Source organism: Xyrauchen texanus, chromosome 36, assembly GCF_025860055.1.
Source record: "Xyrauchen texanus isolate HMW12.3.18 chromosome 36, RBS_HiC_50CHRs, whole genome shotgun sequence".
Lineage (NCBI taxonomy): Eukaryota > Metazoa > Chordata > Actinopteri > Cypriniformes > Catostomidae > Xyrauchen > Xyrauchen texanus.
In genome coordinates, this window is record NC_068311.1 from 17,772,090 (window position 1) to 17,786,995 (window position 14,906).

General features: G+C 36.9%; 2 protein-coding genes across 13 annotated transcripts in view; one reads left to right on the forward strand and one right to left on the reverse strand.

Annotated features, from left to right (window-relative positions):
- The window catches only part of LOC127629634 (uncharacterized), a 34,116-nt gene extending 26,611 nt beyond the window's left edge, over positions 1-7,505 (forward strand). For 4 of the 12 annotated variants that reach the window (XM_052106761.1, XM_052106758.1, XM_052106759.1 and 1 more), the window contains exons 5-9: positions 1,824-2,010; positions 4,496-4,617; positions 4,695-4,923; positions 6,739-6,912; positions 7,269-7,504. In XM_052106761.1, the coding sequence (XP_051962721.1) occupies positions 1,824-2,010; positions 4,496-4,617; positions 4,695-4,923; positions 6,739-6,912; positions 7,269-7,402 (846 nt within the window). In that variant the 3' untranslated portion in view covers positions 7,403-7,504. Of the gene's footprint in view, positions 1-1,823; positions 2,011-4,495; positions 4,618-4,694; positions 4,924-6,738; positions 6,913-7,268 lie in introns of those variants that run through there. The other 8 variants (XM_052106762.1, XM_052106765.1, XM_052106763.1 and 5 more) reach the window with 7 other exon arrangements.
- A 758-nt stretch (positions 7,506-8,263) lies between these two features.
- On the reverse strand, positions 8,264-11,840 carry LOC127630243 (P2X purinoceptor 7-like). Its single transcript, XM_052107720.1, has 2 exons — positions 10,755-11,840; positions 8,264-8,591 (listed from the first exon to the last, which is right to left on the reverse strand). Exons 1-2 carry the CDS (start codon positions 11,162-11,164, stop codon positions 8,408-8,410), a joined length of 594 nt encoding a protein of 197 aa, XP_051963680.1. The 5' UTR covers positions 11,165-11,840; the 3' UTR covers positions 8,264-8,407.
- Positions 11,841-14,906: the final 3,066 nt, after the last annotated feature.

Consider the following 14,906-nt stretch of genomic DNA (forward strand, 5'->3'; position numbering starts at 1 on the left):
AATTCTAATCTTTTTGGCTCTATATACCACCACAATGGATTTGAAATGAAACGAACAAGATGTGCTGTAACTGCAGACTTTCAGCTTTAATTTGAGGGTATTTACATCCAAATCAGGTGAACGGTGTAGGAATTACAACAGTTTGTATATGTGCCTCCCACCTTTTAAGGGACCAAAAGTAATGGGACAGATTAACAATCATAAATCAAACTTTCACTTTTTAATTCTTGGTTGCAAATCCTTTGCAGTCAATTACAGCCTGAAGTCTGTAACGCATAGACATCACCAGACGCTGGGTTTCATGCCTGGTGATGCTCTGCCAGGCCTCTACTGCAACTGTCTTTAGTTCCTGCTTGTTCTTGGGGCATTTTCCCTTCAGTTTTGTCTTCAGCAAGTGAAATGCATGCTCAATCGGGTTCAGGTCAGGTGATTGACTTGGCCATTGCATTACATTCCACTTCTTTCCCTTAAAAAACTCTTTGGTTGCTTTCACAGTATGCTTCGGGTCATTGTCCATCTGTACTGTTAAGCGCCGTCCAATGAGATCTGAAGCATTTGGCTGAATATGAGCAGATAATATTGCCCGAAACACTTCAGAATTCATCCTGCTGCTTTTGTCAGCAGTCACATCATCAATAAATACAAGAGAACCAGTTCCATTGGCAGCCATACATGCCCACGCCATGACACTACCACCACCATGCTTCACTGATTAGGTGGTATGCTTTGGATCATGAGCAGTTCCTTTCCTTCTCCATACTCTTCTCTTCCCATCACTCTGTTACAAGTTGATCTTTGTCTCATCTGTCCATAGGATGTTGTTCCAGAACTGTGAAGGCTTTTTTAGATGTTGTTTGGCAAACTCTAATCTGGCCTTCCTGTTTTTGAGGCTCACCAATGGTTTACATCTTGTGGTGAACCCTCTGTATTCACTCTGGTGAAGTCTTCTCTTGATTGTTGACTTTGACACACATACACCTACCTCCTGGAGAGTGTTCTTAATCTGGCCAACTGTTGTGAAGGGTGTTTTCTTCACCAGGGAAATAATTCTTCGGTCATCCACCACAGTTGTTTTCCATGGTCTTGCGGGTCTTTTGGTGTTGCTGAGCTCACCGGTGTGTTCTTTCTTTTTAAGAATGTTCCAAACAGTTGATTTGGCCACACCTAATGTTTTTGCTATCTCTCTGATGGGTTTGTTTTGATTTTTCAACCTAATGATGGCTTGCTTCACTGATAGTGACAGCTCTTTGGATCTCATATTGAGAGTTGACAGCAACAGATTCCAAATGCAAATAGCACACTTGAAATGAACTCTGGACCTTTTATCTGCTCCTTGTAAATGGGATAATGAGGGAATAACACACACCTGGCCATGAAACAGCTGAGCAGATAATTGTCCCATTACTTTTGTTCCCTTAAAAGGTGGGAGGCACATATACAAACTGTTGTAATTCCTACACCGTTCACCTGATTTGGATGTAAATACCCTCAAATTAAAGCTGAAAGTCTGCAGTTAAAGCACATCTTGTTTGTTTCATTTCAAATCCATTGTGGTGGTGTATAGAGCCAAAAAGATTAGAATTGTGTCAATGTCCCAATATTTATGGACCTGACTGTATGTTGTAGAACAAAATGTATACGTATCATCAAATAATGTTTACCACAGTCTATATTTTTCTCATAAGTTTAAAAAACCCATTATAAAAACCCATAGGAAAATCCAGAGGGAACCCATGGCAAATTTGACTCCCAGGTTTTTGGACCACAACCAGAACAGCTCTATTGTAAGAAAGTATTGTTTCTGGGTTTTTTTCCCCTTCTAGGCGACAGAAGCATCTAGTTCAGGTGCTATGGAGCCTGTAGGTTTTAAGAGAGGTCTAAACAAACTTTTGGAGAAAGGCATTGATGTAGAGATTGTGACTACTGACCGATCCCCCTCAATAAGGAAGGTCATGCAGGTGGATTATCCAGATATCCACCATGAGTTTGACATCTGGAGTGTGGTCAAGGGTATGTAAATGTTGCATCACTAATTAATATTGGTTGCACAATCTTTAGATAATACATAAAGCTTACGTATTTGTGCAGCTATTGACAACTGCTGCTTTAAAGAAATATTCCGGTTTCAATACAAGTTAAGCTCAATCGACAGCATTTGTGGCATGATGTTGGTTACCACAGAATTTTATTGACTCGTCCTTCCTTTCCTTTAAAAAAAGCAAAAATCTGGGTTACAGTGAGGCACCAACAATGCAAGTGAATGGGGTCAATCTGTAAACGTTAAACTACTAACTGTTTCAAAATTATAGCCACATGATGTAAATATTATATGTGTTAACATCATTTTAGTGTGATAGTTGCTTGCTAACCTTTTCTGTGTGAAGTTAAATTTGATTTTACAACATTTTAGCCACAATAACATAACACTGTAAATTTAGACATGGGCAATTTACGGCCACTGGGCCAGATCGGCGCTCCTCATGGTTTAATCTGGCTTGTTGATCCTAACAGTGTTTTTTTTTATTGAATACTTCAGTTATCTTGCATTGGGACCTAACATGCCTCCACAAGCCTATAACATGCTCAGGGTTGCCAGATAAGAGATGCAAACCCCCCAATTTGAGATTTATACTTGCACATTTTGGAAATATTCTGCTTAATTTGATACATATTTTGTGCAATCTGGCAACCATTCACATGCTCTATCTAGCTTTTGCGTCCCACTTTAAACAAACTTGGTGATCTCTAGTGCAATATTCTGCTTAAAAGTGTTATACGGCCACTCAGTGTCCATTATTGTGGCTGTTTGGTGCTGCTAAGTTTGCGAGCAAACCTTCTCAGTAATGAACTTTACAAAAATATAAACATGGATCTCTGAATCATTGACATACAAATAAAAGCAAGCAAGAGACTAAATGTTTAGAAATGTTGAAGTCCCTCGCACCTGTTTGTTAATCTGATTATTTATTATTTCATCATGCAGCCTGTTTTACTCAGTTGTGTCCTGAATGGAGTGCCAAACCATTGATGAGATCGGCATCATGACACTTGTAGCACATAAACGGGTAATGTTTGAGAATAAAATGAGGAAACTGGCTCACTTAAAAAAAAAAAGCCTGATAGAAAAGTATCTCTACCTTTGCAGAGCAAAACAAAACTTTAGGCAATTGCAGAATAGTCCCATCAGTCACATATACACTTCAGAATAATTAGTACCCAAATATTTCTGCACATAAAAGTTATAAGAACCAAATCAATGCAGAACATTTGATCTCAAAAGGAAAATGGTTGCCCACCCCTGCCATAAACCCTAAATCGACTGCAAAGACAACTTTGAACTTTACAGCTCAAATAATACATGAGTTTTAACAGAATAATGATTTAAATGCTTTTATAAAATTATAAGCTTTATATTTTTGCCTTCAAGCCCACCATTGTAAGTGCCTCACTATACCCACGATTTTCTTTTCTTTCTAAAACTGTCCGAACTCGCTCACTTGTTCACTCAATAACATTCCTATATAGTGGAAGTCAGTAAGAGCACTATATCAGGCAAGCAGTGAATGAAATTAGTGAGTGAATTTGGACACACAGTGTCGGAGAAAGTGCTAATGCTGTTTGCAGAAACAACATCGTCACATCTGTACTTTTATCTTACATATAGCATAATAATAATCATAATAACAACAATAACAATACTTTTTAATCTAATAAAATTTTAAATATTCAAGAAATGTCCATTCTGTTTGTTGAGTTTAATATTTATTTTCATAATGATTAAAATAATACTGTTAGAAACGACCAAAAGAATATAAACATTGGAACAAACATAGATTATTGTATTTATGATTTTCTCCCTGGAAGCATTTCTGAGACGCATGCATTTCATAGATGGCATAGTGCCATCATGCGACTAATACAGTACTAAAGTTATTAATAACAACATTCATTAATTATTAAACTAATACATGTGGCAACAAAATATTAGAATAATTTCCACTGTGTCTAGTTTAATCAATTTGTGAAAGTGTCCAATCACAGGACGTTTACTGAGATTAAGCGTGTAGTATTCGGCTGGTCATGTGATTGTAACATGTGCAGACCTTCTCCATATAGAATTAAACAGCTTTTATAAGGTTACTGATATGACTGCAGTCTTCATTTTAATGTGTGCTCATGATCTTCTACATATATTGCAAAATTACAATTCATGTCTTTAGGAGTTAAACTTTTTTAATGAGGAAAAAATGACTGAGTTTACCTTTAAAGCAAACTTGCACACTTTGTGTAGGATAAATGCATGTTTTGTTCACCTAGCTTTAGTTTGTTCTGGAGAAAAGATTTCAACTTCTGTTGTGTAAATTAGGCTTTAGCTTACGTAAACTCTATACCTCCAGAAGCCCTATAACAATGTAATTAAACTTTGTATGTGCTGTGACCCTCCTTGGTCATGGTACGAGAAATAGCATGAAAGTTATACTGTTTTTTTTGACAGGGTTTTATAAGAAGTTGCTATCAGTGTCTTGGAAAAAGGGAAAACAAGACCTGCAGCCCTGGGTCAAATCCATATGTAACCATTTGTGGTATTCCTGTTCAACTTGTGGAGGTGACGCCAGTGTAAGTTTGAAAATATCTGATAATGATGTTATTGACTTTTTGAAAGTGCATATTGTAAAGTTCACAAATTATATCAGGACTTAACTAAGAAGTGGAAGTCCCTTCTTCATCACATTTGTGGTGTACATCACTGGATGGAAGATGGAAGACAGCACAGATGTCATCATGATGACCTCCTACCTGAACAGCAGCGGAGAAGAAGATGGCTTAGAAAAGAGTCACCTGCCTTCCAATCACTATCATCCCTTGTTCTGAACAAAGGTCTCATAAACGACTTGAGGCAAATGGCACTTTTCAAGCATACAGGTTAGTTTTATCTCTGACACAGTTTGTTACAGTTCACTTTGAGTGATCAGTTAGCCCTTTTCCACTGCAATGGCATGTGCTCGACTGGTTCACGGCCGGGGCAATCTAGAGCGCTTTTCCAATGACTTGAGACAGAGATTATTTAACAGAGATAGGCCACATCTATTAAAATGAATGGGAGAAATTGGAACGCTCAACCAAGGAGCTCTGAGCACCCAACGATTAATGGATGTAGAAAGGAAGGTTAAAAGAGCCAATCACCTTTTAGATACAGACATCGTCTGTCAATCAACTCAACAATGCACATGCGCTTTAGCCAAGAAAATTGCGTATTTTAGCGTAATCTTAGGTTAGGAAGCACAATTTGTGATAACAGGGTTTCAGATTTCACTGCTGATTAGAAATATGTTCTTTAATCGTAATCTTGACCAAATATTTAGGAGAATTCAGTCTTTTCCCATTCAAGTAGATAAAAGCTGCACTGGCGTGATTGAAAATAACCTCCCGAGAGCGCTCCAAACATTGCCGACAGTGGACTGACTTGCTAGAAAGACTTTGCTTGAGATCTTCATGAGAACCGAACGGTGGCGTAAGCCAACCTAATCTGCCCACAATCAAATATAGCGCTTCACAGTATTTGTTTAAATCTTTCACTCCTGTTTGGGGGACATGTTTAAACAGAGAGAAATGTAATCCAACATTATAACATTGCTCAAAAAGTTTGTCATTGATGACAACTATGCTCAAGATGACAGGTGATGTATTTGCATTACTTTGTACAAACATTTTAATGTGGCTTAACTTTAAGTACGTTAAACTGTAATAGAGAAATTGTGATTAACCTAGGTGTAGAATATGGTTATATTTTGGATTTTTGCCATAGCATATATTAGTATGTTAACATCTTGATTAGAGGTCTTCACGGGTCCAAAAATGTATGTCCTATCTGGAACCGACACAGACCTGTCTATTATTTAAAACGGGACACACAGACCTGATTGAACCAGATCGGCACAGATCCCACAGCTAATTGATATTAAGAAGTTAATTTACAAGTTGTGAAATTAAAACTTTGTGTCTTATCTAATGTAACGTTAGTAGCCTTCTCTCCTGTACTTGACCGTGACGCATACAATCCATCCTCCTTGCCAAGAAAGTTGGTATAATAACATCCATGTTGTTCCTCTCTTGCTAACTGAAAGAGCATGAATAATCCACTCAATATTTCAGCTTCAAAAGTCCACTTGCTCCCATGGTGGCAGATGACAAACTCGACTTTGCAGTTTTTTTGTATCTCAATAATACGATAACTTCCACTGTTTGCCCTTTTCAATTTGTTAATGATTTGGTCAGTTGTCCATTTAAAACCGGCATGCATCATTTCTTGCTGTATCTCTCCTCGTAGATGGTTTTCCCCCTTTGCGATCTCTCTAGTTTATTATGGATCTCCGTAGATTACCATATCGCAAGTAGAGTGCTCGTTTTGTCCGCGTTTCCTGAACACTTAAAAGACATTAAAAAAAAATTTTTATGTAAAGAAGTACTCCTTGCTGCAGATGGTAGCTATCCAAACTGTTTTTGATGGGAAAACTTTACCTAATGACAAGACATTATCCCGCCCTCCTGTTGTAATCGTTTATTGGGGCCAGTGTGGAACTGCCTTTTTTGCGGTGTAAACACGCATAACAGTTCCAGAATGCGCACTGGCCCAGGAACCCGATCTGAACCATGTCCGTGTAAAAGGGCTAAGTGACACACACCAGACTGAAAATGTTCATTCTACTTAACACACCTTTTAAATTATTTATTTTTTAGGCAAGCTTGAGGTCTTCCATTCCATACTTCTGAAATATTGTCAGAAGAACCTCCACTTCCACTACACATCCATGACAGCTCGTACCAAACTTGCTGTCCTTGACTACAATGAAAATGTTCACCGTGGAAAGACCACAACCACCAAACCCAGCAGTCAACAACACAAGGCTTTGTGTAAGTGAACACCGCTGTGAAAAAACATCAGCTGAACTGAGGTTAAAACCATGTCGGTCACAACGGTGAGGCCAGTTGTGATCTGATTATGGTGTCTACGTACATGCTGGACAAAGGAGAGCAACGATCACATTATCTAGGTCTGTTAGGGGCGATTTCAGTCGGACTAAAGTGTTTACATGGCATTTGTAATAGAAAATTATTGTCAAGTCCGACTGAAATTTAAGTGCACACAGACGTGCTGTGAAAAACTGTATAAAAGTATCCTGTTTGTAAACTTTTGCAGATATAATTGGTCAAATAATGATTTAATCTATCTTGCAAATGTGTCAGTAATAACTGTTTATCATTTTTAGGCACACCCCATGAACCAACAACACAAAACTTCCGAGATGATCTTTTTCAGAAGGTTCTGCAGCGGCGCATGGACCCCACTGTTGAGTTCAAGGACCAGTCCTCTCAGCTGGCACTTCCCCAACTGCCACCTTAAAAAGCACAAATGCTAAATTGAATCAAGAAAAAGCAATTGCAATGGATGTGTAAATGTTTAACAGATAGAATAAAATGAATCATGTTAGTTTTTACTTTGTCTCTACTTTTCATTTCTTGAACTGAGGGTGTGTTTCTGTAAGAGCGTCATAGTAAACAGGAGGTTGCAGATATATTATAGTGGTGTAAAAAGCTAAGCTAAGGCTTGGGTCGTCATCATTTTTCAGGCCAAGGATGCCACTGTATAACATTGAATGATGCATTTCAAGCTTCGCCTTTCATAATGTGTATAATACTCTATTACTGCATTTGCATATTATGACGCTTGCGCTGCAATTTTAAATAATCATTATTGATATACAGTCATATACTTGTAGTTTTATATTTTACTTCATTTCAATACGGGAAAGGCAATTAAACATTTAGCTGAAATTTAACTTTGCCTTAAGTTAACTTAAATGGATAGTTCACCTAAAAAATGTGTATTCTCACATTTACTTACCCTTAAACCATCCCAGATGTGTATGACTTCCTTTCTACTGCTGAATACAAAGATTTTTAGAAGATTATTTTAGCGCTGTAGATCCTCGCAATGCAAGTGAATGGGTACCAACATTTTAAAGGTCCAAAAAGCTTATAAAGGCAGCATTCACTTGCATTGTGAGGACCTACAGAGCTGAGATCATCTAAAAATCAGCAGAAGATAAAAAGTCATGCACATCTTTGTTTTACCAAAAAAATTGGTGGACCCCTCCGTTTAAGACCCCTGCCTTAAGGCCAAATATTTGAACTGGAGTTGTTGGTGTACGTTTATGTCTATAACACTTTAGTGAGCAGCTGAGGAAGTGAAACAACAAATGTATCTGGTCCCATGGATTTTTTTTATTTTATAAAAATATAGTCAAGTTTGACACATTTATAAAAAAGTTTTTTTTAATTTATTTTTTTATTAAAAAGCAGCAATGCAAAATGTAAAAAATTATAATAGAGAAAAAAAGAAAACATTCTAAATCAGCCCAAAGGCTTCTTCGGTCTCTTTGAATCCAACGTAAGTTTCTGAGGAAGAGGGGTATCTTTCTCTGACGGCTCTGACGACACAGGATGGAAGAACTTCACTGTTCTGTTTACTGAGTTTTTCTCCTTTCAATACCCATTCCAACACTACACGGTATGCCAGCACCCTGCACTGACTGTAAAACAGAACACAAAAGCGTGGAGTGAATAAACTGGCGGTAGCCAAACAGCATTTGTAACAATATAACATTGTTATAAAACTACATTATACAACAGTTCTGGTACTCTAATGTGATCGGAAGAGAGTGGATTTTTGACTAATTGTTCATTTTGATTTTGTTCAGTGACCATTTCTGATGTTTGCATGTTTATGCCAGTAGGTGGCGACAAACAAGCATCTACTTTGTTATGAGTGAGTCACTCAATCACTGGTTGTTTCTCAATGCTCTTACGTTCTCATGGACATGTTCAATGTCATCTTTTGCCGATGAAGTTAAATTCCAGTACTCAAAAATGCACGTACCTAGAATGCATAAAATTTCAGGATGTGTTCTTGATCAGGCAGAATATCGAGGATGCATCGAATGGTGACTTGTGTGCAAGAACCCATTTGAAGTCACAGCGGCACTATGGTGGTAGACGAATTACATTTGTTGTGTTTTCCCTTAACAGTTTGTGAGTCTCAGGTTGTTTTCTCAATGTGCGTTCTTTTGTGGTCTTACATTCTAATTGGACTCGTTCTACATCATCATCCACTGTCGAAGATTGATTCCAATCCTCAAGAACACAAGTATCGAGAATGCAGGAAATTAAACGGATGTGTCCTTGAAATCGAGTATTAATCAGATGATGACTTGTGGGCAAGAACTCGGTACTATGGTGGCAGGAGGACATTTATTGTTTTGTTTTCTCCTCAAGAGTTTCCCGCTGTAAGCTTGCGAAGATCTGATGGCTCACGAGAGTCGTTATATTTTATTATTATCATTTAAATACAGTAATAAACATGGAGAAAACAGACTTTATTCTTTTAACATGTCACTAGTCCTGCAAAACCTCACTGCTGTGATAATGCTAATAGTTCTCGCAATCGTTTCAAATGTGCTGTGACGGTTAATTGCGCAACCGGAAGATCGCAGCACATATCAAAGCTTGCAATAGATGCATTCTACATCCTCCTGTCCTTCAAAGTTCGTTCTTCCAAGGTAACTTGGCAAGACTTGTACTCCATTTGCTGCATTCTTAGCATTTAGAAACACCCATTTACTTGTTAAGTGAACAAGAACTATTCATTTTCATAAAAGATTAGCTTGAAAGTAGTTCAAAACGAGAATAGTAGTGCAGTGTAGAGATGAATTGAGCTAAATTCTTAGATTTCTTTTGGAATGATTTAAAATTGAAATTCTGAAAATACAGTTATTTACTTTTTGTTGAACTGTTGCATAAAAGCAATATCACACTCTCATTCGTGCTGTTGTTCCGATTCACATCCGTGCTGATATACGGTACAACAGCACTCCTGCTTGTCAGAGTCTGATTAATTAGCCTAAATACATTACACATAACAATATACTTAGGGCGAGCCAAGGTAGCTTAGCAAGTCAAGAATTTACTCGCAAGTTTGAATTCAGGGTGTGCCAAGTGACTCCAGCCAGGCTTCCCAAGCAACCGATTGGAGAGTGGAGTCACATAGCGACCGGAGGTTACCCCATAATGCGGTTCGCTCTTGGTGGGGCGCGTGGCGAGTTGTGCGTGGATGCCGCGGAGAATAGCGTAAAGCTATTTGTCATATGTCTCTTGTTGTGAGAGATGTGCGGATTGACGGATTATATATATATATATATATATATATATATATATATATATATATATATATATATATATGTCTATGTATGTATGTATGTGTGTGTATATGTGTATATATATATATATATATATATATTACATTTACATTTTTGCATTTGGAAGATGTTTTTATCCAAAGCTGACTTACAGTGCAACCTGGTGTTAAGTGCCTTGCTCAAGGACACAATTGTGGTGGCTGTGGGGATCGAACCAACAACCATATAAATAAATAAATAAATAAAATTAAAAACTTATATATATTTTACATATATATATATATATATATATATATATATATATATATATATATATATATATATATGTGTGTGTATGTTTACATATGTATGTGTGTATGTAAATAAAATTAAAAACTTATATATGTAAAATATATATATGTAAAAAATATATATATATATATGTATGTTTACATATGTATGTGTGTATGTAAATATATCGATTTATATATGCATATGTGTATGTATGTAAATAATACTTACTCTACAGACAGCGTGCCATCCGGTCCTTGAGGTCTGGGGCGATTCTTCCAGTTCACACTGGGCAATTGAAACATCACCTCCAAAACACTGCGGTTTAATAGTGGGGCAAATTCTGGATCACAAGTTAAGCAGTTTCTCGCTGTTGTACGATTTTCTAGGGGGCGTCTGGCAAAATCCCACTCATTACAGCAGAGGCTCTCTTCATCTGTTGGCATTGCCATGCACTGGCCACATGAACACCACCAGGTGTCCTGTGCCCTCTGTCTCACTGTAGCTTCGCCCTGTGTCTGTGCTGCGGCCGCTGCCTCTTCTTCCATCTCTCTCAGTTCGGCATCCGTGTACTCCGGCTCAAACAAATAAGGCTGTGCATAGAAATGCATCTCCTCCTCTATGTAGAAATCGTCAGACATCTTCTTTGGAATTGCGTTTTCTAAGATGTATCCAGCTGTTAACAGTTGTGAATGGCGTTGCGCATACGGATGTAATGAAAACAACGGAAGATACAAACTTCTTCGTTTTATTTTTGGCAAACCATCTAATGGAGCATTTCTGCCATCTACTGGAATGGAGTGTGAAGCGACGACGTAGGGGGAAAACCAAGGAGGGAATCTACAGTACTTAAAACATATTACATTTTAATAACTTTAAAAAGCATTACGCAACGTGTGTCACTTTGGCACACTTTTAAATTAATGTTCCGGTTTGCGTACAAGTTAAGCTCAATCAAGGCTTTTTAGCAAGTCAGTCCACTGTCGGCCATGTTTGGAACGCTCTCATGCCAGTGCAGCTCCTATCTACTTGAATGGGGAAAGACTGACATCTCCTAAACTGTTTATCAAGATTACGATTAAATGAAATACTTACAATCAGCAGTAAAATTTGACAACACTGGTATCATAAATTGTGTTTCTTCACCTCAGATTACACCAAACAAATCGCAATTTTCTCGGCTTGTATAGCTAATGCGCATGCGCATTGTCAAGTTGATTGACAGTCGATGACTGTATCTCAAAGGTAAAACATTGGCTGCGTCTCGTTTGGAAGGCTGCATGCTAGATGGGACGCGTCCTTTGAAGGCTGCAGTATACCGAGTGTCCTCCTTTAAACGAGATGGCCTTCGTAGAACAAACGGAAACGGAACGTAACATGGTTGCTATGACAGCACGCCACTCTTTTTTTTTTCTTATTTTTTTTTATTGAACAAAAGACTTTCAGTAAATCACACACACAAAAAAACAGAAAACTCAAGGTAGCGCAAGGCAATAAAATAATTTTTTTAACAAGATACAGTACACAGATATAGTCTAAAAAATAAAAAATAAACTAATTCACAAACATCAAAAGCCACATAAATTAAACACAATAAATTAACACAAAAAGTAAATAATAAAATAAAACTAAATAATATAATACAAATAAATAAAATAATAATTGTCACCTTCAGGAAATCAGGAGGTAACTCTTATAATGAAGCCATACTTTTTTTAATCAACAGAGCAGTTTTAGTGGCTTTCTTGTTAAATGATAAACAACGAGAGTCATAGAATAATTTTAGATCAATACACAATTAATTTATGGAGATGAAACTGTCCAAAGAGAGTTAGTTTTAACCTGTCATCCGTCTCATTTGACCCGGAGTTCCAAAACAAAAACAATACTTTAATTATTTCAAAAATAAAAAGTTTGTATGTTTGTAAGCAGAGAAAATAAGACAGGCTACTTCTTTCCAGAACTCCTTTGCATAATCACATTAAAAAAACAATTGTGGTATTGTTTCAACATTAAAGTTGCAGAATGTACATTGTGAAGAAATGTCCGATTTAACCTTAGAAAGAAGCGAGTTACAGGGATAGTAATTATGAAGAATTTTATAACAAAGTTCTTTCATCTTGTTAGGTAACAGAAACGTATTAATGGCAGTCCATATATTAATAGTAGCAAGAGGAGGATAATTTAATTTCCACTTGAAAAGAGCTTTGGGGTGACAGCTGATTTTCCTAATAAGAGTTCTTCTAATCCAAGAATTGTTACATTTGATACTGGAAAGCTCCAATCCACCAATGAATAATTGGGGTATTTCACAGACTGACACTGTGTAACTACAGTATGACCTGACCATATGCAATAGTTTAGGTGAAATACAATTAATAACTCAGTCATAAACTTTAGGTGAGGGATCCACTCCAAAAATGGCAGTGTATTCAATATAGGAACAAAAGCTGCCATCTTTTTTTTAACAAATCCAAAATAAAAATTACACCTTTGTCAAACCAATTCTTAATACAAATAGATTTTTTTCCATGCCGCACATTCTGATTGTTCCATGATACTCCTGAGGGGAGAAATTGTGGAAGAAGGCAAGTTTACAGGCTTCCAAGGCTTGCTTATGAAAATTAGCAAGCATGAAGTTTTCCGGAAGTTTGTTGCATTTGAAATCACAGGCCAGTAAAAAAACGTAACCCCCCACATTTTTCAAAAATCTATTTAGGAATATAAAACCACAGATCAGGATCATCATTCAGGCAGCGTTTAATCCAACCAATCTTGAAAACCTGATTGAGAGTACTGAAGTCCAAAGCATTCACACCTCCCTCCAAACTATTTCTTATCAGTCTTCCTTTTAACATATTCAGTTTTATTTTTCCACAAGAATTTAAATAGTATAGAGTCGATATACAAGCAGGTTTTTGGGTCAACATATAAAGACAAAGCTGGGTAAACAATCAAATGCCTTCAGCTTTAGTTATCAAGACACGACCATAGATAGATTTCTTTGTAGCCAGCAGTTGAAGACATTCTTTAATTTCTTTGTCCGTTGCAAAAAAGTATCTAAAATGATATCCGCAGGTGATTGACTTATTAAGATGCCCAAATATTTGACAGCACGCCACTCGAGCAGCACGAGTGAGAAGGGAACAAAGTCCCTCTGGAAGGGAATGTATGGGGTACATTTAAGGAGAGTTATAATGATGTAAAGAGAAAAGAAAATAGATTTTATAGGGGTAGTTTTAGTCTAATCATTTAGTTGAATTATATATTCATATAATTATACATATGTCATAATCTGCACCCATCTACTGAGGTAATTCAACTTGCTTTTGAACATCATATTTACGGGTTATGAGTGCCCACGAAAGATACACCCCATGCATCTTTTGAATTCACGTGAAAGGTCGCATTCGATTTTCTGAAACGAGACAGCCTCGATGACGTATGTAGGGTTCTCTGCAAGTTTAAGTTCTTCTATAAAGTTACAAAGTTCCAAGGCAACCTTCTTCTTCATTGACTTCAATGATTAGAAATAATGACGTAGCTCCTTGAGATATGTATAATGTTCGGTACTGTTTTAATGAATCTACTCTTATGTAGAAAGAATTTCCCAAGAATAATAATTATGTTAATTGTCAAGTCGTGTTTTCTCTCCTTAACAAATATACCAAATAGTCACCGGACTCGAGGACGCATCCTTCCAACGAGACACAGCCACAGGCTTTACCTGTAAGGCGGGACTTCTTTTCTACAACCGTTGAGCATTCTAATTTCTCCAATTAATTTGAATAAAAGTTGCCCATCTCTGCTAAATAATCTCTGGCTCAATGCACAGCATTTGAAGCATTTTATTGATCATCACAGACTCACCCATCTTTAAAGGAATATTCCGGGTTTAATACAAGTTATTCTCAGTCAACAGCATTTGTGACAATGTTGATCACAAAAAATACAAATAATTGTGACTCTTCTGTCCTCTTTTTTTTTTTTTTTTAAGAAGTAAAATTCGAGGTTACATTGAGGCACTTACAATAGAGGTGCCTTATGATTCATACAAGCACTTACATTAATTCTTCTGTTAAAGAAGTTGTTTAAATAGTAATTTTTACAGTCGTTTTAGGGTTTGTTGACATTATGTTGTAAATTTGTAAAATTGGATATAACTTTACACAGAAAAGGTCAGTTAGTGATTTGTCACACTAATTATCACATGTTGTTTATGTCTTGTGGCTATACTTTTGAAATAGTGTGTATTTTAACATTTATGGATTGGCCCTATTGTAAGTGCCTCACTGGAACCTCGATTTTTTTTGGTAATCAGCATTATTCCACAAAAGCTGCCGACTGAGCTTTTAACTTGTTTTGAACCCGGAATATTCATTT

Coding starts and splice junctions, on each gene's coding strand:
- LOC127630243 (XM_052107720.1), bottom strand. CDS start 11,164: ATGTCTGACGATTTCTACATAGAGGAGGAGATGCATTTCTATGCACAG. Junction 8,592..10,754: donor GATGGCACGCTGTCTGTAGA/GTAAGTATTATT, acceptor TCTGTTTTACAG/TCAGTGCAGGGTGCTGGCAT.